This window comes from Sebastes umbrosus, chromosome 11 (genome assembly GCF_015220745.1).
Source record: "Sebastes umbrosus isolate fSebUmb1 chromosome 11, fSebUmb1.pri, whole genome shotgun sequence".
NCBI classification, from domain to species: domain Eukaryota; kingdom Metazoa; phylum Chordata; class Actinopteri; order Perciformes; family Sebastidae; genus Sebastes; species Sebastes umbrosus.
This window is the reverse complement of record NC_051279.1, coordinates 15,926,799-15,954,629: the sequence shown is the minus strand read 5'-3', so window position 1 is coordinate 15,954,629 and position 27,831 is coordinate 15,926,799. Positions and strand designations below refer to the sequence as shown.

Below are 27,831 nucleotides of genomic sequence, written 5' to 3'. Positions count from 1 at the left end.
CGGTGACAACCCTGCACCAGCAAAAGCTTCAAAGCATGTGGTGAGCAGGGTCTGAAATTAGCACCCCCAAATGCGGATAAATTGTTGGTTGTGGTGGATAAAATCGTCACTTTGGCAGGCAGGGAAAACGCTAGTGATGGGAATAGAGAATCGTTTCCCTTTAAGAACTGATTGAATGACTCATACGCATGCTGTATCATGTTTCGGTTTGTTTTGGACCTGAGACAAAGCGCTCAATAGCATGTTGCTACTAAACCTGAAAGGACGCACCCTATTTTTTCCCTGATAAAGCTTCACTGTGAACAACAAACCTTATTGAAATCAGCAGGAGGAGAGTTAGTAATGTTACCTGTTAGCAGCCGGTGGGCAGCACAGTCAGTGCTCTGCTCAGGTAAAATGATATTGGTTGAAAGTAAATTACAATGTTATCATGATGTGCTTGAAGGAGATGTTTTCACAGTAATGTAAAATAGATATTAGAAAGAGAATTATGACCTGTTGCCAATATTTTTACAGATCTAAAATTGTATTCCTTCATTTAGCACAGAGATTTCAAAAGTGGCGCTGGATGACGACAGAAATGGTGTTGTTGCTTTCCAGGAGTATGTCACTTTTGCAGCAGCCCTCATCGTGATTTGCGGCACTAAATAATTCGGCCACATTGCCTCAAAACTTTTTCAAACAAATTTGTATGAAAAAAACTGGAAGATTCAACTTGCACCAGTTTTACAGTCACATCTATAAAATATACATGTCATTATCATTTGTTCTGAGAAAGAAAACTTGGTTAAACACATACAGATGAGGGTTATTATGTAAGCTTGAGGACCTACTGAATTTCGGTATCACAGATATTGAAGTGACCAATAAAGAAACAAAAATGAGGAAATTCCAGCATTTTCATTTTCACATTTTGCACATTTTTCTGAAGAGAAGAAAGAAAGAAATAAGGTAAAAAAGTACATCAAGAGGGGTGGGGACTTGGGAAGAGGGTGTGTCAACCTCTGATTAAAAAGGTTTGTGTCCGTGCTGTCTTCACAAATCCCTCTCTTCCACCATCTCAACCTCTCAAGGTTATCATACAATTCTGGTGAGTGGAAATATTTTCATGAATCCTTTTTGAAATACAGCATTAACTATTTTGGATTTCATTTGTCTAAATACTTGATACCTGATATGTAGCATGATGTGGTATGAGATGCATGAATCAGCTTCTGGGTGTGGTTTGTGTACTGTGTGGAGTGCTACGTGTGAATAGAGTTAAGTTGTAAATATAATGTAAGATTATAACAATTCTAATTTGAATGTTATAACGGCGACAGATGTGAAGTTGGTTTGGAATTCAGGAAATGAAAGCTAAAAGGGATTCTGGGGGGAAAAAAACAATGAAAAGTTCTTTTAAAAAGGCATGCAGTAGGGTGGGGCAACTGAGGATGTGAAAAGTAGTGAGTCACGACAGTGTATAACGGTACAGCCGAGCCAAAGCCGTTGAGAAGAAACAACCAGTAAAGTGAATGGGCATGCAGCTATTAGATGCCTTGAATTGTTTTAGAAAAATGCAGACTTGAATGCCACACCAAACTACCAATTTGCTTCTCTGTTGCACCACCCATACAACGCTTGATCATGTCTGTTGTTTAAAACCAATGGTCATTAGAAATGGAGTATTAGCCCTGAGGGACACAGAAAATATGACAAGGAAACAAACGAGCAACATTTAGAGAGAAGGAAAATCTGAGTTTGTACTGAATGCATTTTTAAAAGAATCTGTTCTATTCATGAGACTAATGAGGAAGGGCGTTGGGCGGTAACATTCCTGATCTAAGATCATGCTTGTTAAGACAAGCTACTCAACCAAGAGTCCAACCCATGTGTTTTAATGTAGCATGAATCATTACCACGGTACTGCATTACCACCGCCATGTAAAATGAATAAATAAATAAACACTGGAATACACAGTCAACACTATTTTCTCGTTCCAGCCAACATGACGCAGCTCCCACAGGCAATGGCCCTCCTCGAAAACGTCTTCGACAAGTACGCTGGAAAAGACGGAAACAGCAAGACTTTGACCAAGAACGAACTGTCTGAACTGCTCCACAAAGAGCTTGATTTGAAAGTAAGTAGAAAAGATGTAGCACTATTGCAATAGAGAGCTGTGCCACTTTGACATATTTTTTATATTTACTATCTACTTACAACTACTTCTCCTTCTGTTTTTATTTCTTTAGCCCAGCAACAAAGCGGATGTGGACAAATTCTTCAAGGCGCTGGATAACGACGGGGATGGTGTTGTTGATTTCCAGGAGTACGTCACTTTCGTAGCAGCCCTCTGCTCGATGTGCAAGGGTCAATAATTCGGCCACATTGCCTCAAAACTAAATTTGTACTAAATTAAAAAAAATGGAAGATCCAACTTGCACCAGTTTTACAGTCACATCTATAAAATATACATGTCATTATCATTTGTTCTGAGAAAGAAAACTTGGCTAAACACATACAGATGAGGATTATTATGTAGGCTTGAGGACCTACTGAATTTGAGTATCACTGATATTGAAATGATTAATAAAGAAACATAAATAAACGTTGTGAATGTTTTTTGTGTGTCCCTAAATGAATTACAGATATTGTGCAAACTCAGCTGACCCTCTCTACTGCACATCTACTAGGCAGAAATACCTTTAAAATGATCTTTAAAAACATGATTTGCCTTTTCATATAGGCTAACACGTTAATTGAAATGTCTCTTAGCTCATCATTCAGGGACCGATCCCATACAGTAAATGTTCACTATTATGTCACTGTTTAGATGCTTTACACAGGAAATAACACTGAGGGAGAGGCAAACAGCTGTACATCTGCATGTGGTCCTTAAAAGGCTGAGTTAAGAGTGGCTTGCGTGATGTATGTATAAAATACAGCTCCAAACCGTATAAGCGGTAATCACCATGGTACTAAAGAAACTAAGGAATCCATTGTTACCAACCATGTCATGCTAGCATGTCTGGAAGGAAGCTAAAAAACGGGACGCACCCTATTTTTTCCCTGATAAAGCTTCACTGTGAACAACAAACCTGTGTTGAAATCGGCAGGAGGAGAGTTAGTAATGTTACCTGTTAGCAGCCGGTGGGCAGCACAGTCCTGCTTAAATAAATAATGGGGCTACTAACATTAACGGAGGTGCCATTGTTTTATTATTATGACGCCTTCAAACGCTGCTCAAGAAAAATGACATTGGGTGGAGATTAATTACAACACTATCATGATGTGTTTGAAGGAGATGTTTTCATAGTAATATAAAATAGATATATGTGTCAAACTCAAGGCCCGCACCTCATTTGATGTGGTCTGCGAGAGCTGGCAAAGAATATAATTTGCTTATCATACAATTCTATGCCGCTTTACAGAAGTACGGTGTCCATAAACTACATGTCCCACAATGCATCTCCATTTTGTTACCTGCGCACTAAAGTGTGTCAATATCAGTAGTTTCCAGCGGCGGCACGTGGTCGCCAAAATGTCAAAGAATAATGTTTGTGTGAACATATCCGTACAGGAAGCAGCAGAACAATCAAGTTTGCACCCTTGGTCGCACTACTGAAAAACAGTTTAGGGGAGAGGGATATGTCGCGAGGTGTTTTAACTCCTTAGTGAATTAGGAAGGGAGCGGAGAAATGTTTGGCGTGTGTGTGTGTGTGTCTGTGTGCGTGCGTGCGTGCGTGCGTGTGTGTGTGTGAGTGCGCTGCCCACCGTCAGTGACAGCTACTCTGTCACATTGTTGTACCATAGTTCTGCCCCTCTCAACTGCGACCAAAAAGTTAAACAAAGTCAATGTAATAAATAGTGCTTGATAATATTTGTGTCATGGTAAAAAAAAAAAAGAACTTTACTATTCACTTGAAAATGTTGAGCTTTGATGGATGAGTAATGATGAGGGTTTCTTAATCTCATAAATTCATGGGATCTGTGTTATAATAACACAGAGAAAAGTGAGTGTGTGTGTGTGTGAGCCCACATTCAGTATTTTTGTGTCTAAGTACATGCATATATGCACAAGCATGTGTTTTTGTTACTGAACTCATTTTTTAAATAAATTGTACAATAGTTGTACACTTGAATGTCTGCTTGCAATCATTTTTCCTAGACTTCTGCTTTCAGAGCTAGTTATTAATTAAGTTTTTACTAAAAACCAATAATAATCGAATGCAGAGGTAATTATGTAATATGATAAAGAGTAGATATATTTATATAGTCTTACAGTTATAACCGGCCCTTTGAGGGCAACCATAATGCTGATGTGGCCCGGGATGAAATTGAATCTGACACCCCTGTATTAGAGAGAGAATTATGACCTGTTTAACTTCCTAACACTAACTCTAAGCAGCTTGCCAAGATTGTTTTAATCAAAGCAAATATTTTAATAATCATAATCATTTGAATTATGTGTTTTTATGCAAACAACCACTATAGATGACAATAACAAAGTACAGTACTGTGTACAGTACCCTCCCACCCCAGAAAAATGGGGCTCCCCGGAAGCCATGATGTAATTCGAACACTGTAATTTACCACGCGTATAATGTTTTTTAATTATGTTTTTTAATATTGGAACATTTCCCCTTGGTCAGATCCTTCGCTATTTCAACCTAGACTTCCACTGCTATGCCGATGACACTCAGATTTACCTCAGCACCAACTCCCCCCACAACCCACCCTCCTCCCACATCAACTCCTGCCTCTCTGCAATAGAAAACCTGGATGCAACAGAATTTTCTCACAATAAACAGCGACAAAACAGAACTCCTCCTCATCGGCTCCAAATATACCCTCAGCAAAATCAACAACCCCACACTCACCATTGATGGCACCTCTGTTTCCCCCTCCCCCCCGGCACGCAACCGTGGCATGATATTTGACCCAACCCTCTCCCTTGAGCCCCACATTCGCCAACTTGTCAAAATCTCCTTCTATCACCTTGCAACATTGCCAAGATTTAACCCTCCCTCACATCTCCTGCTGCCGAGAAGCTCATTCACACCTGCATCTCCTCCCGCCTCGACTACTGCAACTCTCTCCTCTACGGCATAAGCACCACCTCCATCAATAAACTCCAACTGGTCCAGAATGCAGCAGCCCGACTCCTAACTCACACCAAATCATGGCATCACATCACTCCAGTCCTCAAAGACCTCCACTGGCTCCCTGTTTACCACCGGATCACCTTCAAAATCCTGACCCTCACCTACAAAGCCTTCCACCAACTTACTCCTCCCTACCTCGTTGACCTCCTCTGCCCCTACCAACCCCCACGGTCCCTCAGATTTACCTCAGCTGGTCTACTTTCCAACCCCAAGTCCAACCTCCGCAGCTTTGGGGAGAGAGCATTCTCCAGGGCAGCTCCCAAGCTTTGGAACTCCCTCCCACAACACATTGGAGACTGATTCGCTCAGCCTATTTCAGTCCCGCCTCAAGACCCATCTTTTCTCCTCTGCCTACTCCTAGCCCCCCCGCCCCCCTTATCCATTTGTCCGTGTGTATGTATGAGAGTGCGCCTGTGTGTGTCGTTCCTCTGCTGTTTGTCCCACACCGTTTCCCCTCTATAGTGTTCAGCGTCTTTGAGTCCCTGAAAAGCACTATATAAGTCGAATTTATTATTATCATTATTATTATTAATGACATCAGATCTAAAATGTTATTCCTTTGTTTTGCGCCGATCCTTTAAAAGTGGCAGATAAAATTTCTGAGTGGCAGAAAAAATATATACTTTTAATACTTACATTTTTGAACAATCAGAAGTGAGCCTCAAGTTACAAGAGGTTGAGAACCCCTGATCTAGAGGATTTGATGTCCACTCATCATGCGGCGTGAAAAGAGATTATATTGACCACCATTACTTACTATTACATGACATGCAATCATCTATTTGCATGAGCATCCTTATATGTAGACTTGTAGTTTTCCCACATCCGTAGTACTGGTATGAAAGGGGACTTTATGTTAGAGAGAAAGTAAGAAAGAGGACATTGCAGCATTGTCATTTTCACGTTTTGGACTTTTTTCTGGAGAGAAGAAAGAAAGAAAAAAGTACATCAAGAGGGGTGGGGACTTGGGAAGAGGGTGTGTCAACCTCTGATTAAAAAGGTTTGTGTCCGTGCTCTCTTCACAAATCCCTCTCTTCCACCATCTCAACAACTCAAAATTATCATACAATTCTGGTGAGTGGAAATATTTTCATGAATCCTTTTTGAAATACAGCATTAACTATTTTGGATTTCATTTGTCTAAATACTTGATACCTGATATGTAGCATGATGTGGTATGAGATGCATGAATCAGCTTCTGGGTGTGGTTTGTGTACTGTGTGGAGTGCTACGTGTAAATAGAGTTAAGCTGTAAATATAATGTAAGATTATACCAATTCTAATTTGAATGTTATAACGGCGACAGATGTGAAGTTGGTTTGGAATTCAGGAAATGAAAGCTAAAAGGGATTCTGGGGGGAAAAAAACAATGAAAAGTTCTTTTAAAAAGGCATGCAGTAGGGTGGGGCAACTGAGGATGTGAAAAGTAGTGAGTCACGACAGTGTATAACGGTACAGCCGAGCCAAAGCCGTTGAGAAGAAACAACCAGTAAAGTGAATGGGCATGCAGCTATTAGATGCCTTGAATTGTTTTAGAAAAATGCAGACTTGAATGCCACACCAAACTACCAATTTGCTTCTCTGTTGCACCACCCATACAGCGCTTGATCATGTCTCTTGTTTAAAACCAATGGTCACTAGAAATGGAGTATTAGCCCTGAGGGACACAGAAAATATGACAAGGAAACAAACGAGCAACATTTAGAGAGAAGGAAAATCTGAGTTTGTACTGAATGCATTTTTAAAAGAATCTGTTCTATTCATGAGACTAATGAGGAAGGGCGTTGGGCGGTAACATTCCTGATCTAAGATCATGCTTGTTAAGACAAGCTACTCAACCAAGAGTCCAACCCATGTGTTTTAATGTAGCATGAATCATTACCACGGTACTGCATTACCACCGCCATGTAAAATGAATAAATAAATAAACACTGGAATACACAGTCAACACTATTTTCTCGTTCCAGCCAACATGACGCAGCTCCCACAGGCAATGGCCCTCCTCGGAAACGTCTTCGACAAGTACGCTGGAAAAGACGGAGACAGCAAGACTTTGACCAAGAACGAACTGTCTGAACTGCTCCACAAAGAGCTTGATTTGAAAGTAAGTAGAAAAGATGTAGCACTATTGCAATAGAGAGCTGTGCCACTTTGACATATTTTTTATATTTACTATCTACTTACAACTACTTCTCCTTCTGTTTTTATTTCTTTAGCCCAGCAACAAAGCGGATGTGGACAAATTCTTCAAGGCGCTGGATAACGACGGGGATGGTGTTGTTGATTTCCAGGAGTACGTCACTTTCGTAGCAGCCCTCTGCTCGATGTGCAAGGGTCAATAATTCGGCCACATTGCCTCAAAACTAAATTTGTACTAAATTAAAAAAAATGGAAGATCCAACTTGCACCAGTTTTACAGTCACATCTATAAAATATACATGTCATTATCATTTGTTCTGAGAAAGAAAACTTGGCTAAACACATACAGATGAGGATTATTATGTAGGCTTGAGGACCTACTGAATTTGAGTATCGCTGATATTGAAGTGATTAATAAAGAAACATAAATAAACGTTGTCACATTTTGTGAATGCTTTGTGTGTGTCCCTAAATGAATTACAGATATTGTCCAAACTCAGCTGACCCTCTCTACTGCACATCTACTAGGCAGAAATACCTTTAAAATTATCTTAAAAAACATGATTTGCCTTTTCATATAGGCTAACACGTTAACTAAAATGTCTCTTAGCTCATCATTCAGGGGCCGATCCCATACAGTAAATGTTCACTATTATGTCACTGTTTAGATGCTTTACACAGGAAATAACACTGAGGGAGAGGCAAACAGCTGTACATCTGCATGTGGTCCTTAAAAGGCTGAGTTAAGAGTGGCAATTACGTGATAAAATACAGCTCCAAACCTTATAAGCGGTAATCTTCACCCACATGTTCATACAGATGTCTGTAATTATTCTGTGTTCACAACTGAGTTGTCCACCATAGATGATATAGATTTTATGTCGCAATGTTGCCCCCTTGTGTTTAGATTTTTCACTCTGAGGTGCCCATGCTATTTATTTCCCCATGGCTGGAATCAATTAAGAAAGGGGATGAACAATATTTACCAAATGTTCTTAAAGGATAGGAAGGACTACAACAAATACTAGGAAAGTACTTATAACTGTGAAGCCAGTGGAAGGTGATTCATTTTCAGTTTTTAGTCATTTTTTTTTTATTTCACAAAGGGGGAATACATACGTACACGGTACATATAGATAGATAGATAGATAGATAGATAGATAGATAGATAGATAGATAGATACATAGATAGATAGATAGATAGATAGATGGATAGTAACTTCATTGATCCCGAGGGAAATTACAGTTTTCAGCATCACAGTTCCATAGTGCAAATCACGTTAGCAAAAAGGCAGTAAAAAAGTTAGTAGTGCAAAGTACAAAAAAATATACCAGATATAAAAATACAAGGAGATGAAGAAAACTGTTAAAACTGAATATAGTGCAGGCTAACAACTGAGATACAGGACTATTCAAAAAGTGAATATAGTGCAGAAGAGACTGTGAAGGTGCACTGTGTGCATTATTATCTGTCCTGAAGACCGTCCTCCTTTGTCCCCCCCCACCCCCCCTCACCTCCCTCACTAGAGAGATGTTATACAGTTTGATAGGGGACAAAGGATTTCCTGAGTCTGTCTGTGGAGCACTTGGTTTATATATATATATATATATATATTCACTTTTTTAATAGTCGTGTATCACAGCTGTTACCCTGCACTATATTCAGTTTTAACAGTTGTCTTCATCTCCTTGTATTTTAATATCTGGTATATTTTTTTGTACTTTGTACTACTAACTTTTTTACTGCCTTTTTACAAACATGTTTTTGCACTATGGAACTGTGATGCTGGAAACTTGAATTTCCCTTGGGATCAATAAAGTTACTATCTATCTATCTATCTATCTATCTATCTATCTACCTACCTACCTACCTATCTATCCATCTATCTATCTATCTATCTATCTATCTATCTATCTATCTATGTATCTATCTATCTATCTATCTATATGTACTGTGTATGTATGTATTAGCAAAAGACAGATGTTCTGGTCACCCTATAGTAGGGAACCACTGTCTTACAGTCTGACTTGTTAATTACTAATTTAGCCTGAAAATAACACTGACTGACTGACTCACAACTTGCCATACACTTACAGTATGTGGCCTATCCTATCCAGGAAACTCCACCACATCCACAGTGACCCACATGGAACGCATCCTGGGGCGGGCTTCGTGAATCACCGGACTCTGTCGGCTCTTTCCGGAGAACTCGGGTCAGTTAGCTATAGCCGAAGCTGATTAGCCTGCTACTGCAAAGCTAATGTTTGTGGGATATTTACCGTTAGCAGCTGAACCGGAGTGGATGATACAAAGAGTATAGTGAAATATGGCGGACGTCGAGGGAGAAGGAATATGTTCATCAATCCCTCCGTTGCCTCACCCTTCGTCTCGTAACGGCTCCGGTAGCGGTGGCGGTAGCGGTAACGTTACACCGGGCACCGGCGGCGGCGGCGGCGGCGGCGGCGGTTGCCAGACAGCAGCAACAACCACCACCACCGTTACTTCAGGCCCACGGCTAGTCCGGATAGTGAAGTCTGACTCGGGCTACGGCTTCAATGTACGGGGACAAGTTAGTGAAGGAGGGCAACTACGGAGCATTAACGGGGAGCTGTATGCTCCACTGCAGCATGTCAGTGCTGTTTTACCGGGAGGAGCCGCCGACAGAGCCGGTATCTCCAAGGGGGACAGGATCCTGGAGGTGTAAGTGGCTACTATCTCAGCTTAAACTCACATTTTAACTAACGTATACATGACTATTTCATCTCAGAATGACTGTCACCGGTGGGTGTCATTCACTGTCTCCTTGCTGGGACCAGTGTCGGCCAACAGAAAGCCTGTGTGAGCATGCACACTATCATATACTGGTGGTATTGCAGGGGCAGAGTAGTCTGTGAGTGCATGCACACTATCATGTACTATCATCCTGGTCTTGCAGGGGCAGAGTAGCCTGTTTATCCTAATGAAACAGAAAGCCTGTGTGAGCATGCAGACCATCATGCACTATCATATACTGGTCTTGCAGGGGCACAGTAGCCTGTGTGAGCATGCACACTATCATATACTGGTCTTACAGGGGCAGTGCAGCCTGTGTGAGCATGCACACTATCATATACTGGTCTTACAGGGGCAGTGTAGCCTGTGTGAGCATGCACACTATCATATACTGGTCTTACAGGGGCAGTGTAGCCTGTGTGAGCATGCAAACTATCATATACTGGTCTTGAAGGGGCAGAGTAGCCTGTGTGAGCATGCACACTATCATATACTGGTCTTGCAGGGGCAGAGTAGCCTTTGTGAGCATGCACACTATCATATACTGGTCATATACTGGTCTTGCAGGGGCAGAGTAGCCCGTGTGAGCATGCACACTATCATACTGGTCTTGCAAGGACAGAGTAGCCTGTGTGAGCATGCACACTATCATGTACTGGTCTTGCAGGGGCAGAGTAGCCTTTGGGAGCATGCACACTATACTGGTCTTGAGGGGCAAAGTAGCCTGTGTGAGCATGCACACTATCATATACTGGTCTTGCAGTGGCAGAGTATCCTGTGTGAGCATGCACACTATCATACTGGTCTTGCAAGGACAGAGTAGCCTGTGTGAGCATGCACACTATCATGTACTGGTCTTGCAGGGGCAGAGTAGCCTTTGGGAGCATGCACACTATACTGGTCTTGAGGGGCAAAGTAGCCTGTGTGAGCATGCACACTATCATATACTGGTCTTGCAGTGGCAGAGTATCCTGTGTGAGCATGCACACTATCATATACTGGTCTTGCAGTGGCAGAGTATCCTGTGTGAGCATGCACACTATCATATACTGGTCTTGCAGTGGCAGAGTATCCTGTGTGAGCATGCACACTATCATATACTGGTCTTGCAGAGGCAGAGTAGCCTTTGGGAGCATGCACACTATACTGGTCTTGAGGGGCAGAGTAGCCTGTGTGAGAATGCACACTATCATATACTGGTCTTGCAGTGGCAGAGTATCCTGTGTGAGCATGCACACTATCATATACTGGTCTTGCAGTGGCAGAGTATCCTGTGTGAGCATGCACACTATCATATACTGGTCTTGCAGAGGCAGAGTATCCTGTGTGAGCATGCACACTATCATCATACTGGTCTTGAGGGGCAGAGTAGCCTGTGTGAGCATGCACACTATCATATACTGGTCTTGCAGGGGCAGAGTAGCCTGTTCATCCTCATGAAAGGAGTGTCTGTGTGTGTGTTTGTGTGTCAAGAGAGAAACCATCCAGGGATCATTAGAAATTCCTGTCACACTGAAACCTATTCCACAGCCATGCCAAATATTCTCTCAAGTCAACTATTATGTACTCATATTATTTCTTTATATTAATCTTGTCTCTATAGGTGGAGGCTTCGGATAAGCCTAGTTGTTTTTTCTTGCCTCTTCCTGCACTGTATATCATTCATTTAATTTTGTTTTGTTATGTTGTATAGTCTTAAATTGTGCAAAACAAATAAACAAATAAACAAATAAAAAAAAGTCACCCCTGGTGCACACTCATATCACTGGAACCAGATGCAGTTTGTAATATTTCTGCATAGCTTGCTTTGCATGGATTTTAAAATCATAGTTTATTTCTACCCACTGCAGCTTTAAAGCACAAACAAGTGCAAAGGGTATATGCATGAACATGTACCTAAACATTACATTCATCACAATGAATAATAGGATGCGGGGGTGAAATAAAACATCTGGAACCAGATGTTTGTAATATTTCTCCATAGCTTTGCTTTACTTACATCACTGGATTTGGTCAGTTAACAAGACATGGCTCTGATGTTACTATATCAGTGATGTGTGTGTGTGTGCTGCATTAAAGGATGGATGGAGGTGGTTGTCCTCACTGGCCCCGTTAGTATGCATGGAGATTGCTTGGCTGATGTTAGGCTCTGTTGCTATGGAGAGGAGCACACAGCGCAGCGTCAGTACTGTGTGTCTGTTTGTGTGGAATAAGGTGATGCAGAAAGGGAGGGATGCCTTCAGTTCGATTCTGATTGGCTTGGCTCTCTAAAACAATTCAGCATCTCATTGGCTGGCTTTTGCACACTACTTTGCTAATGGATGGCCTGCAGTCACACATGACCCATTAAACAATGATAATCTGTCCTCTGGATTTACATGTCCTTAGCAGCTCATTCATTATTATTTAGCAACAAGATGGACTGATGGACAAAAGCGTTCTTTAGCCTGATGCGATTAAATGTAGGGACTCTGAATCGCCTCTTGGAGGGCAGATGTTGATATTCCCCATTTAAAACATATAAGGGATCAGAAGAGATGCTGTTAGCAAGTCTGAGCATACTCTTGTTGTGAGCTGCTTGAAAGGAGGCTGTCACAGGTTGGCCAATGATCTTCGCGCAGATTTTGATTTGGCTATAAAGTTTAGTTTTAAGTTTTACAGATATACTACTGAGCCAGACTGTGCTGCAGTACAACAGGACACTCTGAATCACTGAACTGAAAAATAGAAATATAATCTGGCTACTGGCTTCAAATGATCTGAGTCTGCGAAGAAAGTAAATGCGCTGCTGTATCTTCTTACAGGTAAATTCAATGTGAGGGGTCCATGATAGAGTGGAGTCTATCATAACTCCCAGGTATTTGTATGAAGAGACCTGTTTAATTTCTACATTATGAATTGTAACTGGAGGCAGCTGACAGTCAGGAGGAAGGCCAAAAATAATTTCTTCTGTCTTACTAGTGTTAATGATAAGAGCGTTTTTGTCACACAATTCAATTAGCCAGTCAACATTACACTGGTGCAAACTGAGTGTAATTATGTGCATTTTTGTATATTGTATACAAAGGACAGCCTGCTAGCCCTTTTATTTCACCCCCCGTATCCTATTATTCATTGTGATGAATGTAATGTGTGGGTACATGTTCATGCCTATACCCTTTGCACTAGTTTATGCTGTTTTAGCTGCAGTGGGTAGAAATAAAATATGATTTTAAATAAAGTTTTTATAAAACGGTCACTATATCCTGACAGTAGTGCATGAGACAGGTAATCTGAAAGACATGTGTCCTGTGTGTCCTCTGGTGCTCCTAATGGCATCTGCAAGATTTCACAGACCGGAGGAAAACAACCAATCAGAGCCGAGCTGGAGCCTGCTGTCTCTTAGCAGCTGTCAATCACTCGCGAACTCCGATCAAACGGTCAAACTAGGCAGCGCTGATCAAATACGAATCAATATTCTGTTACTGTAATGCCTATTTCTCGCCTCAAATGTGTTCAGAAACATCTTGTAGTGTACTGTTTAGCTGTTAAATGAGAAAGTTTGTGACCCGGCAGCCATGTCGAGATCTCCTGTGGAAATACCAAGCACCGCCCACCAGTCGGAGCACAGCCAATAGGAACGCTCTCTCTCTCTCTAAAATGACCTGTGATTGGCCAAAGTCTCCCGATTTTTTTAAAGCCTGAAAACAGAGCCATGAGGAGGTGCAGAAGTCTAGTTTTCGCTCAGAGCACTTGAATTACAACATGCTGAAAGGTTATTATGGAATTTTTGCCCAATGATGCCAAAAATATTCTACCTACTGCAGGTTTAATAGCTTAATTTGGGACCGTGTCATCTCCTGTGTCTCCCATTCAGTAGATAAGACGGGCCCAAATATGACTAGATGTTTACACATTCATTGTTGTATGTAGCTGAAGATTTGACTTTGGTGCATGCAGCCTTTCTGCCTTCCTTTCAAGGCACAGTATGTGCACAATAACTGCAAGTATGCACACAGTGTTGTGCCTGCATGCTAGCTGCGGTATTAAGGAGCCTCTATGCAATCAATACTTCTTTGCACATTTACAAACAACTCCTGCTTCTTAGCCTTTGATGCAGAATAATCTATAGTGCCAGACAACTGTTTTCAGCCTCCTGCTTGATGATAAAGGCTATGTAAACACTCAGAACAATACACCTTCTCTCTTGCAGTTTATATTATTGTAGCATATTTGAGTTTTAGCTTGTGTATGTGTGCATGTTTGCTTGTGCATAAGCGTGCATGCCTAGAGTGCATAATAGAAAACGGCAGTGATATGAACAAATAAACCATTACCTTGAATTATATATACAGATAGAAGCAGTGAAAATATGACACATAGGGAAAATGTCTCTTAAAAACAATTTATGATGCTTAGAAGTGCTGATAGTGCAAGTGCAAAGGGCACCGCATCAGGTGCTTATTATATAGGCTAGCCATAAAGCTGCCAAAATGCTTCATCTGTACTTTGTGTCGTAGGAGACGTTTGTTCTTTCTCGCACTGCACCTGCAAGATGTTTTTTATTTGTGTCCCCCCTATCAGTCTTTGCTTATTTCTACCTACATAATCAGCTTTCAGCTTTGCAATGTGTGCGCCCTGGCTCGGAAGGCCTCTCTCCCTTGACTTGCTTGCGTGTGAAGTTATTAGGTGTTAGAGAGCATTAGTCTCGTGTCACCCTGTCGACATAAGCCATGACATCATGGCTGATATAACAGATCAGCTGCCAGTCACAAGTATATATGTTGCGAGTCGGGAAGCAGGAACGCTGTATGGCAGTGTTGGCTTTACAGCATTTTTGCATCAATGCGATGAAGTGCCTTATTTTGAGTATGTGTATTATTAAGATTCCAGTTGAGTTCTTATTTCCTAATTTTTCCTTTTCCATTTCTAAGGCTGTGTGTATTGTCAAGAATCTAGCGATATGATACGTATCGTGATACAGGGGTTACGATTCAATATATTGCAATACTGTAAGCAAAGCAATATCTTGCGATTTTTTTAAAATTTCATTTTAGGAAAAATGTGATAGAATGAAGACCACACCACCATATGCATAAAATGTGAGTTAAAAAAAAAAAGTTTACTTTTTTATTCTATCAGAATAATGGGATCTGCATTTGCATTTATCACAGTCCCTGTAACATCCAACATCTTTGCATTTAAACTATTAATTAAAAATCAATACAGTGTTTTTGAGAATTGATACAGTATCACAAAACATAATATTGCGATACTCGATATTTTCTTACACCACTATCAATTTCCCTATTCACTGTTGTCATTGTGGAGGCAGTATACAGACATGCTATACTCTAAGCAAAAAATCTATAAAATAACAGTAACATTTTGTATTAATTAACAGTGTGCCCACAGTAAAAAAAAACTATATATTTTCTGTTATTTAATGGTGTATCTACAGTAAAAACAAAACATAACATTTTCTATTATTTAATGGTGTTCTGATACAGAGGGCTTTTGCCAGGGATCTCAAGGATGTGATTCCTAACTGGCTTCCCATCTGTGGACATTGCCAATTGGGTTCATTGAACATTGACAGCCTCAGTTCTCATGAGGAAGAGATGACATAATAACATTTGTGGGCCTTTCTGGATATGAATTGGGCATGTTTGTTTACAAAATGCTCTGAAGATCATAATAAAAGTAGGATTAGCTTATAGGCCTATACAAACTTGTTGTACACAGTTACACCCTTGAAAGCTATTAAAGAATGTTGGCAGTTTTTGGTCACGGATAGGCAGTGTGGAAATGGAGAACAGGGACTTGAGAATTGAGTTTTACCTGTCAGGGAAGTATATTTTAACAACATATTCTAACATTGACCTATTTTGCAACGCTCAAAAAGGAAGCCATTGTATTAGAAGATCAGAGCCAGCTTTTACTTACCAATTTATGCCACACAAATTTTGATTAGGATTTTCCCAAAGGTATTGACTGGGTTACATTCAGGCTATGCAAATAAACACTGAAGTGCCATTTGAGGCAGTTTGTCTGTTTTGTCTTTGGAAAATGTTCAAGTAGAAGTTAGGCCAACTTATACAGTATATTCATGCAAATATTTGCAAGCTATTGTTTAAATTGCAAAAGTCCATTACATTAGCATAAATCACAGGATAATGTAATTTACTGAGTCTCATTCTGGCATAGTTTACAACTTTATTCGCCAACCTAGTCCAATAACTTTGGAATTTGTTTTGAATAGTGTCAGAAACAGCTAGAGGTGATGCTGAGAGCTTTAAGAAGAGATGCTGTGGCTGTTTTGAGTAAAGTTAACTATAGGTCGGGAGGGCGCTACGTCAGCACAGTCATGCCTCTGACACACGCCTGCCATAGGGCACACACCCAGTGTTACTCATGCTCAGCTGTGCTAATGACATAAACCAAAGGTCTTATTCCAGAGGAGGAAAAAGTGAGGGCAGAGTGATTTTGAGGACAGAGCCTCTGTCACTCTGTCACTCTGCCACGCGTAAACAGAAGCTGTTTCTCTTGATTCACTTTCGGCCATTTCATTCAGAAATTAGGTTCTATTTAGGGCTCTGATAATTCAATGCTTCACTCTTTCCCCTTGAGATAAGCCTACAATGCACCATTATTATGAATTAAGTGTCTAAATACAACAGTCCTGTGTAAATGTTACCTTTGTGAAACTTGCCAATTTTTCATTGTTGTTGTCAGTGTGTCAGAAATGTGTTAAAGGAACAGTGTGTAACAATTTGGGGGATCTATTGGCTGAAATGGAATATAATATAAATAAGTATGTTTTCATTAGTGTATAATCACATGATAATACGAATCGTGTTGTCGTTACCTTAGAATGAGCCGTTTATATCTACATAGGGAGTGTGTCCCCTCTCCACGTGTCCACCATGTTGCGCCGCCATGTTCTTACAGTAGCCCAAAACGGACAAACCAAACACTGTTAACTTTTCCTGCTTGTCAATAACGTTACTCGTTTCTGTCACCGCCTCTCTCTCTCTCTCTCTCTCTCTCTATCTATCTCTCTCTCTCTCTCTCTCTCTCTCTCTTCACCACTCACTTCCCACATACACACTCTCTACGCACTGGCTCTGCTCCAAATGACCTACGCTTCTCTTCCAACAAATGACTCTCCATTCGCGTTTTTGCATCGGCCACTGTAGCTCTTCAACACGCTTGGCACGCGGGAGGAGCTTCAGTTGGTTGCAGTCTCCTCACCTCATCACTAGATACCGCCAGATTTTACACACTGGACCTTTAATCCACGTCTATTTAAATTTTTTGAAGCTGTAATTTTTAGTATTATTATAATTGATTGCTTTATATAGTGAGATGTGTCGTGTATTTGTACTCTTGGATATGTAAAACCTTTCAGTTTAATTCAGTCCAGTACAAACTCAGCCTCAGAATGTGCCATAGACACAAACAATGTAAGGAAATGAGAAAAGGCTCTGCATGAATAAAAAAGAAACTCAACTTCTATCTAAATCTCTTGCTCCATGTTTTTTCTACAGTAACAGTGTGAATGTAGAGGGAGCAACCCACAAGCAGGTGGTGGACCTGATCCGGGCTGGAGAGAGGGAGCTGGTTCTGGCCGTGCTGGCCGTCCCGCCTCAGGAGGCCGACTGCCTGGATCCCGGAGACGACGTGTCAGCCCAGTCCTGCTATGACTACTCCGACAAGCAGGCCGTCCCCATCTCTGTGCCGAGCTACAAACACACTGAGCTCAACCAGGAAAAGTTTGTGGTGGGTGCACTTGTGGATGAAGATGAGGATTGATCTTCAACTCCCTGTCCTTGTGTTAGGACATTCATTCTCAGTAATCTTTTTCTCTGCACTCTCTGTCTTCCAGGTATATAATGTGTACATGGCGGGCAGGCAGCTGTGCTCCAAGCGTTACCGCGAGTTTGTGATCCTACACCAAAACCTGAAGAGGGAGTTTGCCAACTTTACGTTCCCCAAGCTGCCTGGGAAATGGCCATTTTCTCTGTCGGAACAGCAGCTGGACGCACGACGCAGAGGCCTGGAAGAATACCTGGAGAAAGGTAAGGGAGAGAGAAGTAAGGAGACGCAGGGTTTCTATAAAACTTTTGATAACCCTCGTTCAGGGTTTTAAAGTTAAGTAATGGGGTAAAAAATGTGGAAATGCCTGGGAGAAGTACTGTCCACTCAAGAATACATAACTGTTTGTTGTGTTGCATTGTATAATAGGGGTGGGGGGAAAAAAATCGATTCACCTATGTATCACGATTTATTTTACGATTTTTAAATACATTTTTTAATGTCAGAATCAATATATTTGCTTCATTTGAGTCTGAGGAGGTAGAAGAAATCACCACTTTTATTGTTGTTGTCTGAGTAACGTGGTGTTATATTCATTCCGTATCTTTCACCCAAAACAAATTGCAGCCAACCCCAGCGAGCCGAAACGAGAAAGTAGAAAACAGCGCAGGGTCCGTTCTCATCTCTGTGATCAAATCAGCCGCCACTGCAACTGTAGAGCACCCATATACTGACATTCATATTAAATGCATTCAAATGGGCCTAATTGAGCTGACCATGGCTTTATAAAGAGAACAGAGCTGACGGGAAAGCTAGCGACAGACTTGGCAAGTTAGGGGAAGTATACACATGGGACTACGTCCTATGTTTCAAATTAAGGTGTTAACAAAGGGAACTGTCCATACAAAATGCATACATGTAAATAAGATTGATTGGATTGGATATATTCACTAGAAGTATAAAAAATGTTACATGTCCATATAAATAAAATACCACTAATTTGTGAGGGAAATGTCTTTTATTCTTTGATTTTTGGATTGCTTGAAAGAATTCAATAAATAATAACTGACAATGACTGATATATTTTAAATCAAACATTTTTACTGTATTAATTTAGATATTTTCCATATTTTTGTTTTACTTTTTCTCATGGTCTAGTGTTAAAAAAGTTAACAAAAATCACAATAAATCATCGAGTAATATCGAATCGCAATACTTAAAAATCAAAATACATATCGAATCGGCACCCAAGTTTCGAATCGGGGGATAGGTTTATCGTCCCAGCCCTATTGCATAACCACTGTTATTTCACATTTAAAAAAAATCTTTGCCTCATATATTTTGTCTCTTATCTGCAGTGTGCTCTGTACGGGTAATTGGAGAAAGTGACATCATGCAGGAGTTCCTGTCTGAATCAGATGAGGTAAAAAAAGAAAAACCTACTTGTTTGTATCTTTTTGTGGTCGTCTGCCCGTGACTCACCGTGCAGTCTGTCTCTCCTTCTTGTGACCTAGAACTATAATGGCGTGTCGGATGTGGAGTTGAGAATAGCCATGCCCGACAAAACCACGCTCACCGTCAGAGTTCGCAAAAACTCTACTACAGACCAGGTCTACCAGGTAAACACACGCACAGGCCTGAATAACTTTTAACCATTATAACCATGACCTCATCATTACGGTCATCTCGCAAAGGTTTTACTCTTTCTGTTTCCTTTTTTCACCCCCTTTCATTCTGTCTCTGTCTTTCTCCTTCAGGCTGTGGTTATGAAACTAGGGATGGACAGCGTAACAGCCAGTTACTTTGCTCTGTTTGAGGTCATCAACCACACCTTCGGTTAGTAAGAACATGTAATTATTTAGCTTTGAATTTGTGTGCATGCTCCTTTTCTACACCGAAATATGTTTCCCATTGTTCTTTAAAACACAGATTTAGACTTTAGTTGTTGCCAGTATCGCCTAATGACAAAGAGTTATGGTTGTTCAATAGCCGACCTTTTCAAAATAATCTAAAATCATGACCTGATTTTTATGAATGTTCGTTTATGTCCCTTCAAGGCTAGTGTAGTACAAAGACAGTTCGGATTTTTTAAAAAAGCAGCTAAATGAATCAATATCAGAAGTAGTTCTTTTCAACCCACGTAGCACCACTGAATTCATTCTCCATGAACCGTGTGCTCTGTCTCTTGCCGCAAAGACAGAAGCAGCAGCACAGCAGCAGTAAAAACGAGAGATTTTTGATCAGAATTTTGCATGCAGGTTGCAAGAGTTCAGAATTGTTTCTTTCTGCCAAAAAATGAATTAGAAGTTCAGCATTTTTGTATCCCTCAGTCATGCGGAGAAAGTCAAACATGTTTTTATCAGTTGCAGATTAGATTATCATAAATATTTGCATTCCTTCCGCTCTTCGAAATCTCTCTCTTATTTCCGAATTGGAGGAAAGACAGCAGCTAGAGATCTTCTTGGAGCAAAAACAAGATGATGAATCGCCACCCTTCCTCTTGCCTTTTCACACTGGTTACCTTTTAGTTTCAGGGTTGACTTGAAGATACGTTTCCTTACATTTAATGTGCGCGCTGTAGTGCATAACCTTTTAACCTAATATGCATCTGTTGGCTGCTTTAAAGATGAGATCAATTTGCCAAAGCTATTGGACTTTAGTCTGAGAAGCGTTGAATGAATCCTACCATCTGTTAGATCACCTCTTGACCCTTACTTTTGCTTTCACTATAAAACCTCTGTTCTCACCTCTGTAACACCTCTTGCTCTTACATTTGTCAGTCAAGCTTTAATGGCAAGAGTTAAACAAGACTGAGAATCAACAGCCATGCTATAGCAGCTCTTTGAGGCTGTACCGCAGTGATAAATGCCAACGCATCTTAGTTGAATGTGTTCATTCAGCAGCTAGTATCTAACATATTTAAACACTAAATGCTAATCTTTCCTGTGGTTTGAATAACTACAAGAAATAGCATTAATAGCAACAAAGGTAGAGAAAGTAGTTATTATGTCAAGACAGAGCAACAGTTTTTAATTTCTCGCCACATAAGAATGGGATATAACTCTCCTTCCTTCCCTCCCTCACTTTCTTTTCTTTCTTCTTCAGTGCGTAAGCTTGCCCCCAACGAGTTCCCCCACAAACTGTATGTACAGAACTATACCTCAGCCATCCCAGGAACCTGCCTCACCCTGCGAAAGTGGCTCTTCACTACAGAAGAGGAGATTCTGCTCAATGACAACCAGCTTGCTGTCAACTACTTCTTTCACCAGGTGTGTGTGCATACAGTTACGTCTGTCTTTCTTTATCGTGGTGTGTGTGTATGGATGTGCTTTTTTGTGTTTAGGGTTTGTTTTCACAGTGTCCCCTTTTTTGTCCCTATCTTCGCAGGCTGTGGATGACGTAAAGAAAGGCTTCATCAAAGCCGAACAGAAGTCCTACCAGCTGCAGAAGCTGGCAGAGCAGAAGAAGATGTCCATGGTCAGTCTCTCACATGTTGACAGACACCACACATCTACTCTACTACTGCTCCTGAGTAACTTACACAGACAGAGACAGATAGAGTCACTTGTTATAGTTCAGTGTGGTTTATATCATCCCCTCTACCACCTGTTCAGTCTCCCTTCACTGTGTGTGATATAACGCAGTGGAAAAGGTACAGAGTCCTCTGGAGGTGGAGGTTGTCTAACAGTGAGAATGTAGAGGAAAATGTGCATAGAGAAAGCGAGTGAGTTCTCTTCTGTCTGAAAACATAAATAGATTGAACCTGCCCCAGCAGGTAAAATACTCACGCCCTATTTTCAGATCAGTTTGGCTGCAGAGAATAACTAGAGGCCCTGACTGTTCTCTGCTTTTTAGCTATAAAGCTTAGATACAGAAGGTGCATCCTGCATCTAAACTTCAGTCATTTGCAGAACTACATATTGTAATATATAGTAAAAAAAACACTCTCCTGTCTCCTCTGCCTCTTTCTTTCTCAGTATCTGAGTTTGTTGAGGGGTTGCGAGGGCTACAATGAGATCATATTCCCACACTGTTCCTGCGACTCCCGACGTAAAGGCCACGTCATCACAGCCATCAGCATTCACCACTTCAAGCTGCACGCCTGCACTGAGGAAGGGACACTCGAGGCAAGGGCAACTGTTTGTTAGTGTGCGTGTAAACATGTTTTATATGTATAATGGAGTGAGTGTATTAAAGCCTCAGTGTTGCTCCAGAACCAGGTGATTGCGTTTGACTGGGGGGAAATGCAGAGGTGGGACACGGACGAAGAGGGAATGGCCTTCTGCTTTGAATATGCACGAGGAGAGAAGAAACCACGCTGGGTCAAGATATTTACACCCTATGTGAGTAACACATGCACATTATCACAGTGAAGTTCTAGTGAAAATATCATTTAAATGGAAAATGCGTAGGAATGGAGAATGTGTAGGAACCCTGACATGTCATCTGTTCAGTGTTATAGAATAATGACTTAGATAACCAGTTTCTGATCTTACGCACCTGCAACATTCATAACAGCTTTTTAATTTTAAAAAAAGTGTCTGCCTATACAGTATTTAAATTCCTGTTACATAGCTTCAGAACCTGCTTTTCTTTGTAAATAAGTAAAATAAAAATGTCTAAGTGAAATATAAATGCGTAAGATCACTAGCGTTACTTCTATAATTTAAAAGAACAGTTTGACCTTTTGGGAAATGCGCGTATTCGCTTTCTGCGAAGAGTTAGGTGAGATCAATACCACTCTCATGTCAGTATAGTGAATATATAACTACCGCAGGCAGCCCGGCTAACTAAGCTTAGCCTAAAGACTTGACAAGAAAAACAGTCTACGAGCTAAAGCTCACCTCTCAATTGTTTAATCCATACAAAACCCAAAGTTTTGTCCGGTTACACTATTTCTTGGCTGTGAGCAGTTGCCAGGCAAACAGAGGAGACTCCAGGAAGTTAAAGTTAAAGCCAAGAAATAGTCTGGCACATAACTCCCGCTAAAACTGCAAATTTCTTTTTTATATTTCAGTATTTGTACGGATTAAACATAGATATAACTTGTTATTTAGTGAGCTTTACAGGTGCTGGTAGGTGGATTTTCTTACCATTTGACCGAGCTAGGCTAGCTGTTTCTTTCTGTTTCCAGTCTTTGTGCTAAGCTAAGCAAACCAGCTGCTGGCTGTAACCTTATATTTACAGTACAGACATGAGAGTGGTTATCTAACTCTCCCAGAAAGTGAATAAGCATATTTCCCAAAATATCAAACTATTCCTTTAAAGGAAAATATGTGAACCTTATCAACATCAATCTTATTCGTCTTAAATCTCAATCTCTGTTTCTCTCTTTGTATTTGTCGTGCTGTTCAGTTTAACTACATGCATGAGTGCTTTGAGAGAGTCTTCTGTGAGCTGAAGTGGAGGAAGGAGGTAAGGACCATCTACGAACAGACTAACCTGCTCTATTACAAACCATTTATTTCTTTCCTTCATCATACCTGCAACGTGTGTGTTTCTACAGGTGGAAGAGGAGGCTACAGACAAGGACAATAAGAACTGCAGTAAAGATGGTATGTGTGGCAAGGTAAGGCTTTGCCTGCCTCTGTCCAGTCGATGATTAATCAATAGTCTGGGTGAATTTCTCAGTTTGTGTGTCTTCCTCCTGATTGCTGTTTCTGTTTCAGAATATTTTCCAGCTGCTGAGGCACAGAAGGGATGGAGGCACCTAGGAAGGGAGATTGTTACCTCTTAACTAGACACCGTCGTCACCGACTCGGCTCAGTTCGGCCCTCATCTAGCCCCAGACCCAGCAGCTATTAACTACATGGTCATCATTTACACTCCATCAGCTACAACCTGAGAAGCTACCCCCAACACATGCAAACCAACAAGCACCTGCAAACGAACAAATCGAAGCATTAAAAGCTACAGACACATGAACCAGAACTCTTGAATCCAGCGCACCATAATCATGCATTAAGCAGAGCTCTGTCAAAAAGAAACGAGGCCTCTATAGACTTACAGTCATGGATTCATGCAAGCCTTCTTCTTATTGGCAGGGACTGGAAGTGGAATGGGACTTGTACATGAGGTGGTTTTGAGCCTCCTCTGAAGGAGTCCTACCGGGAAGAGGAAGCTGAAGTGAGTAAGGAAATATTGTCGGACTAACAAGGGAAAGTGGAAGCTGTTAGTGCTCGCAAAGGGGAACACAGATCAGCGATACTGAGCGTTGACCACAGGAAGACACTTAGTTTCTCCATTTACGGATCAGAGCAGCAGTGTCTTTTTTGTCTTTGGCCAGTTGTTAACGTGTTAACACAGGGGGCCCAAAAAGGCCTGGGGCCAACCAGAGCGAGGCCCTCAGAATGTAAGTCACAGCTGAATGACGTCACATACATAGATTTTCATCTGTTTGCTGATCAATTTGCATTTATAAAAGAAAACTATTAACATTGTAATGTGGCAAATGAGAAGCGGGAGAGAGAAAGCGGACATTTTTGACTCTTTTTTTTTTCATTCAGAGACACAGCTGTGATGATTTGACACATGAGCAGGAACAATGTTAAACTTTAGACTAATGTTGCACTTTATCCAACAGTATTAACAACCTCCAAGTGTGGGAAATGTAACCTAAGAAGCAGATAGTGGGCATAATACTGGAACTACTAGTTAGTTTACATTCACGATTGACTGACTGACTACAGTATGATTGTGTACTGCATCACCAAATGGTATGTGCAGTGTGCAGAGTGATGCATTACACTTTTATGTATTTATAGTATTACGTGAACACTCCATGCAGCAGTGAAGGTGTAGAGCACTGATCAGACAGTGGAGTACAGTATGTTTAGTGTGCATTACCCTTAAGAGACAGCAGGGGTCCTTCTCCTCCTTTCTACTCCCCTACAGGCTCTGATTACTTTGTTCCTGAGAGCTCCCACAGGATTTATAATAGGCCTGCAATTCAGAAGGCCTTTCCACTTGCAGCACTATTTATCTCTGTAGCTGGTACATTCGCCGTACTGTTGAACCACTTATGCACTACAGAGTCGGGTTAAGTGGGAAGAGGATTTCTTAGCAAAAAAACGGCAACTTGCACACTTCATCAACATGATAGATATGGAAATGAACTGTGCACATTCACTAAAGGCTTTGTAGCAACTGAACTGCAGTGTAATGTAATAAACAGTGTAATTCAATGTCCCTCTAAATGAGCCCAGTTAATGCTCTCATTCCTAGAATAATGTAATAAAAATAATGTGATAAGGTAGGTATAACATAATTATCTGATGATGCAATACTGACTTCAGGCTGACAACTAAATAAAAAATAAAATAATGTAGTTACAGATTATTACATCATTAAAATGTGACTCCATGCTGACATTAAACATTAATCATTGCTCAGTGCAATATTGTGATAGTACTACCTTATAAGAAGCTTTATTGCATTATGAACCCATTTAAAAGGACATTTTTTAAAGTTTTTACTTTTTCCAAAAGATGCTACATGTTCAGTTGCTTTTAGCTTTTACAAAATGAGCCCTTCTGTTCGTGCTGGGTGATTATGGTTTATTATCATGAAGGTAAAAAGAAAATTTAACAAAATCAATATACTGCATAAAAAACTTCATGTGTGCAAAACAAAAACTTCAACTAAATTTTCTAGTTATTAATTAAAGGGGCAGTGTGTAGGATTTGGCGGCATTTAGTGGTGTGGTTGCAGGTTGCAACCAACTGAGTACCACTCCGCTCACTCCTCCCTTTCCAAGACTGTGGTAAACGTGAGCCGCTGAGTGCAAAACCGTGGTAACGCTGTTCGCCATGCTCAGAGGCCATCCTTACCATAATAACATTACTTTAGGAGCAACGGAAGTCAGACTGCGGCTGGCGGTACCACGGTTTTGCACACTGGCTCACGCTACCTCACTTTCACAAATGCGTCAGAGAACTACCGTGGCCTGCAGGTACCGCAAAAATGCAAAAGGCTCTCTAGAGCCAGTGTTCGGTTTGTCCGTTCTGGGCTACTGTAGAACCATGGCGGACTCCATGAAGAGGACCCGCTCCCTATGTAGATATGAAGGGCTCATTCTCAGCTAACGAAAACACGATTCTTAGTTTCAGTTGATTATACACTAATGAAATATAATATATTACACTATAAAAATATTATTATTTCACTATGAATAGTATGTTCCATTTCTGCTAATAGAGCCCTCAAAATGTTACGCAATGTTAATATTCCTCTAAGTCACATGATCAGTATATGATGCCAGTGAATGTCAGTAAACCATAATATTCAATCATCACCCAGCCCTGACTCCTATTTAGCTCCTAATGAGAATATCAACGGTATTTTTTGTTATCTACGAGCAAGTAAAGCGTCTCTTGCTAAGAGTGCTTGTTGTAACGATGGTGCTGTTCAACAAAGCCATTTTGGGTGATTAATGAGCTCCAACAGACCTTGGTGGTTGTGCAAAGGAGGCTTAATTGAATGTACTGAGCCTTGAATTGAGAGAATTGCAATCCTAAAGGCTGAATGCATTTCCCAGGATTCTTGTCTGTTTACTGGACCGTGTCTGACGCGGTCGATTGTCTGACGTTGTCTGATCTGCCCACCTTCACCCCGGCCCGCTCTCTTTCTCTCTCTTTCTCTCTCTTTCTCTCTCTCTTCTCTCTCTCTTCTCTCTCTCTCTCTCTCTCTCTCTCATCCTGACTTAAAGTTTTGTGTCACACTAATATTATTTATTTCAGTAAGATACTATGTTAAATTCAGCATCTCTGTTGTTAAGTTTCTCACCTGATAAGGTTTGGCTTTCCGAAGAAGAGTCCCGCTAAGAAGAAGAAGAGGATGGAGATTGACGACCTGCAGATTCTATGACATGTTGAAATGTAAAATTTAAGACAAAGTGTTTGGTTACGTCGCTTACTGTAATAAATTGTAACATATTCTTTTAAATAAACCGATTTATTGATGCAAAGTTAGTTCTTTTTCTTTATTTTGTGTGTGTGTGTGTGTGTGTGTATTACCCTTGTTGTGGGGACCTAAACCTGTTTACACAGTCACATTGTGGGGACTCACTTTCCAAATGGGGACAAAAAATGCACGCCCCAACAATGTAAATCATTATATTTTAGGGTGAGAACTTGGTTTAGGTTTAGGTTTAGATTTAGGTTAAGGTTAGGGTAAGGGTTAGGATTAGGCAAGTAGCAGGTACAGTTAGGGTTGGTCCAGGAAATCAATGTAATGTCCTCAAAATTCATGAAAACACGACTGTGTGTGTGTGTGTGTGTGTGCATATTACTCATGTTGTGGGGACATAAATCTGTTTACACATCTCCCTTATGGGGACTCACTTTCCTTTTGGGGACAAAATGCAAGTCTCCATAATGTAAATCATTACATTTTAGGGTGACAACATGGTTTAAAGGGTTATGATTGATTAGGGTTTGGGTAAGTCTCCAGAAAATGAATGTAAGTCAACGTAATGTCCTCTAAGGTGATGGAAATGACTGTGAGTGTGTGTGAGTTGAGACTCAAGGACTACCAAAATGAAAAAAATGAAGTTGAATAAATCGAGCAGAGTGAGATTTATCCTGTAAAGATGATTTTGCACTCGTTCTCATTGTGTAACCACATCTGTTTTCCTTCTTCTTCTCTCCTGCGTTGCCGTCCTCTTCTCTCTCGACTCCAACGTATTTTAATGAGATCTGAGAGACAATTACCCTACAGGCAGTGAAATGGCCGTTCCATATCGACCTGCATCGAGTGCCTGCACCTTATAATTAATAGCTATTGACTGTCGGTGGTCTGGGATGTTATCTTGGGACACATGTCTTGGGAAACCGTTCCTGAAAGATGTCTTGAAAATGGTCTGACGTCAGTGTTGATCAGTTTGATCACAGGAGGAGGCTGATGTGCCGCTTTGAAGGATAATTGAATTTAAAAATAAAAAGATTTCGTTACACTTCATTTTACAGGTCCGCAAATTT

The 27,831-nt window shown here is 40.8% G+C and overlaps 3 protein-coding genes across 6 annotated transcripts; all 3 read left to right on the top strand.

The window, feature by feature from the left end:
• The first annotated feature begins 952 nt into the window (after window positions 1-952).
• Window positions 953-2,592, top strand: LOC119496960 (ictacalcin-like). Its single transcript, XM_037784654.1, has 3 exons — window positions 953-1,090; window positions 1,984-2,120; window positions 2,233-2,592. The coding sequence occupies exons 2-3, from the start codon at window positions 1,989-1,991 to the stop codon at window positions 2,356-2,358; spliced, it is 258 nt and encodes an 85-aa protein (XP_037640582.1). The 5' UTR covers window positions 953-1,090; window positions 1,984-1,988; the 3' UTR covers window positions 2,359-2,592.
• LOC119496959 (ictacalcin-like) lies at window positions 997-7,732 on the top strand. Of its 2 annotated transcripts, none has more exons than XM_037784652.1 (3): window positions 997-1,090; window positions 7,113-7,249; window positions 7,362-7,732. In XM_037784652.1, the coding sequence occupies exons 2-3, from the start codon at window positions 7,118-7,120 to the stop codon at window positions 7,485-7,487; spliced, it is 258 nt and encodes an 85-aa protein (XP_037640580.1). In that variant the 5' UTR covers window positions 997-1,090; window positions 7,113-7,117; the 3' UTR covers window positions 7,488-7,732. The 2 variants fall into 2 exon arrangements, with proteins under 2 accessions (XP_037640580.1, XP_037640579.1); XM_037784651.1 differs by lacking the exon at window positions 997-1,090 and adding an exon at window positions 6,093-6,219.
• A 1,666-nt stretch (window positions 7,733-9,398) lies between these two features.
• Window positions 9,399-26,821, top strand: snx27b (sorting nexin 27b). 3 transcript variants are annotated; one of them, XR_005208844.1, is made up of 14 exons: window positions 9,612-9,985; window positions 17,587-17,818; window positions 17,925-18,117; window positions 19,213-19,277; window positions 19,369-19,473; window positions 19,612-19,690; window positions 20,960-21,123; window positions 21,242-21,331; window positions 21,832-21,981; window positions 22,069-22,197; window positions 23,210-23,269; window positions 23,361-23,409; window positions 23,524-23,980; window positions 26,631-26,821. XR_005208844.1 is itself a non-coding variant. In XM_037784650.1 (13 exons), exons 1-13 carry the CDS (start codon window positions 9,612-9,614, stop codon window positions 23,566-23,568), a joined length of 1,749 nt encoding a protein of 582 aa, XP_037640578.1. In that variant the 5' UTR covers window positions 9,399-9,611; the 3' UTR covers window positions 23,569-25,046. The 3 variants fall into 3 exon arrangements, 2 of the variants coding, with proteins under 2 accessions (XP_037640578.1, XP_037640577.1); XM_037784650.1 differs by lacking the exon at window positions 26,631-26,821 and having other exon boundaries at window positions 9,399-9,985; window positions 23,361-23,423; window positions 23,524-25,046; XM_037784649.1 differs by lacking the exon at window positions 26,631-26,821 and having other exon boundaries at window positions 9,401-9,985; window positions 23,524-25,046.
• The last annotated feature ends 1,010 nt before the right edge of the window (window positions 26,822-27,831 follow it).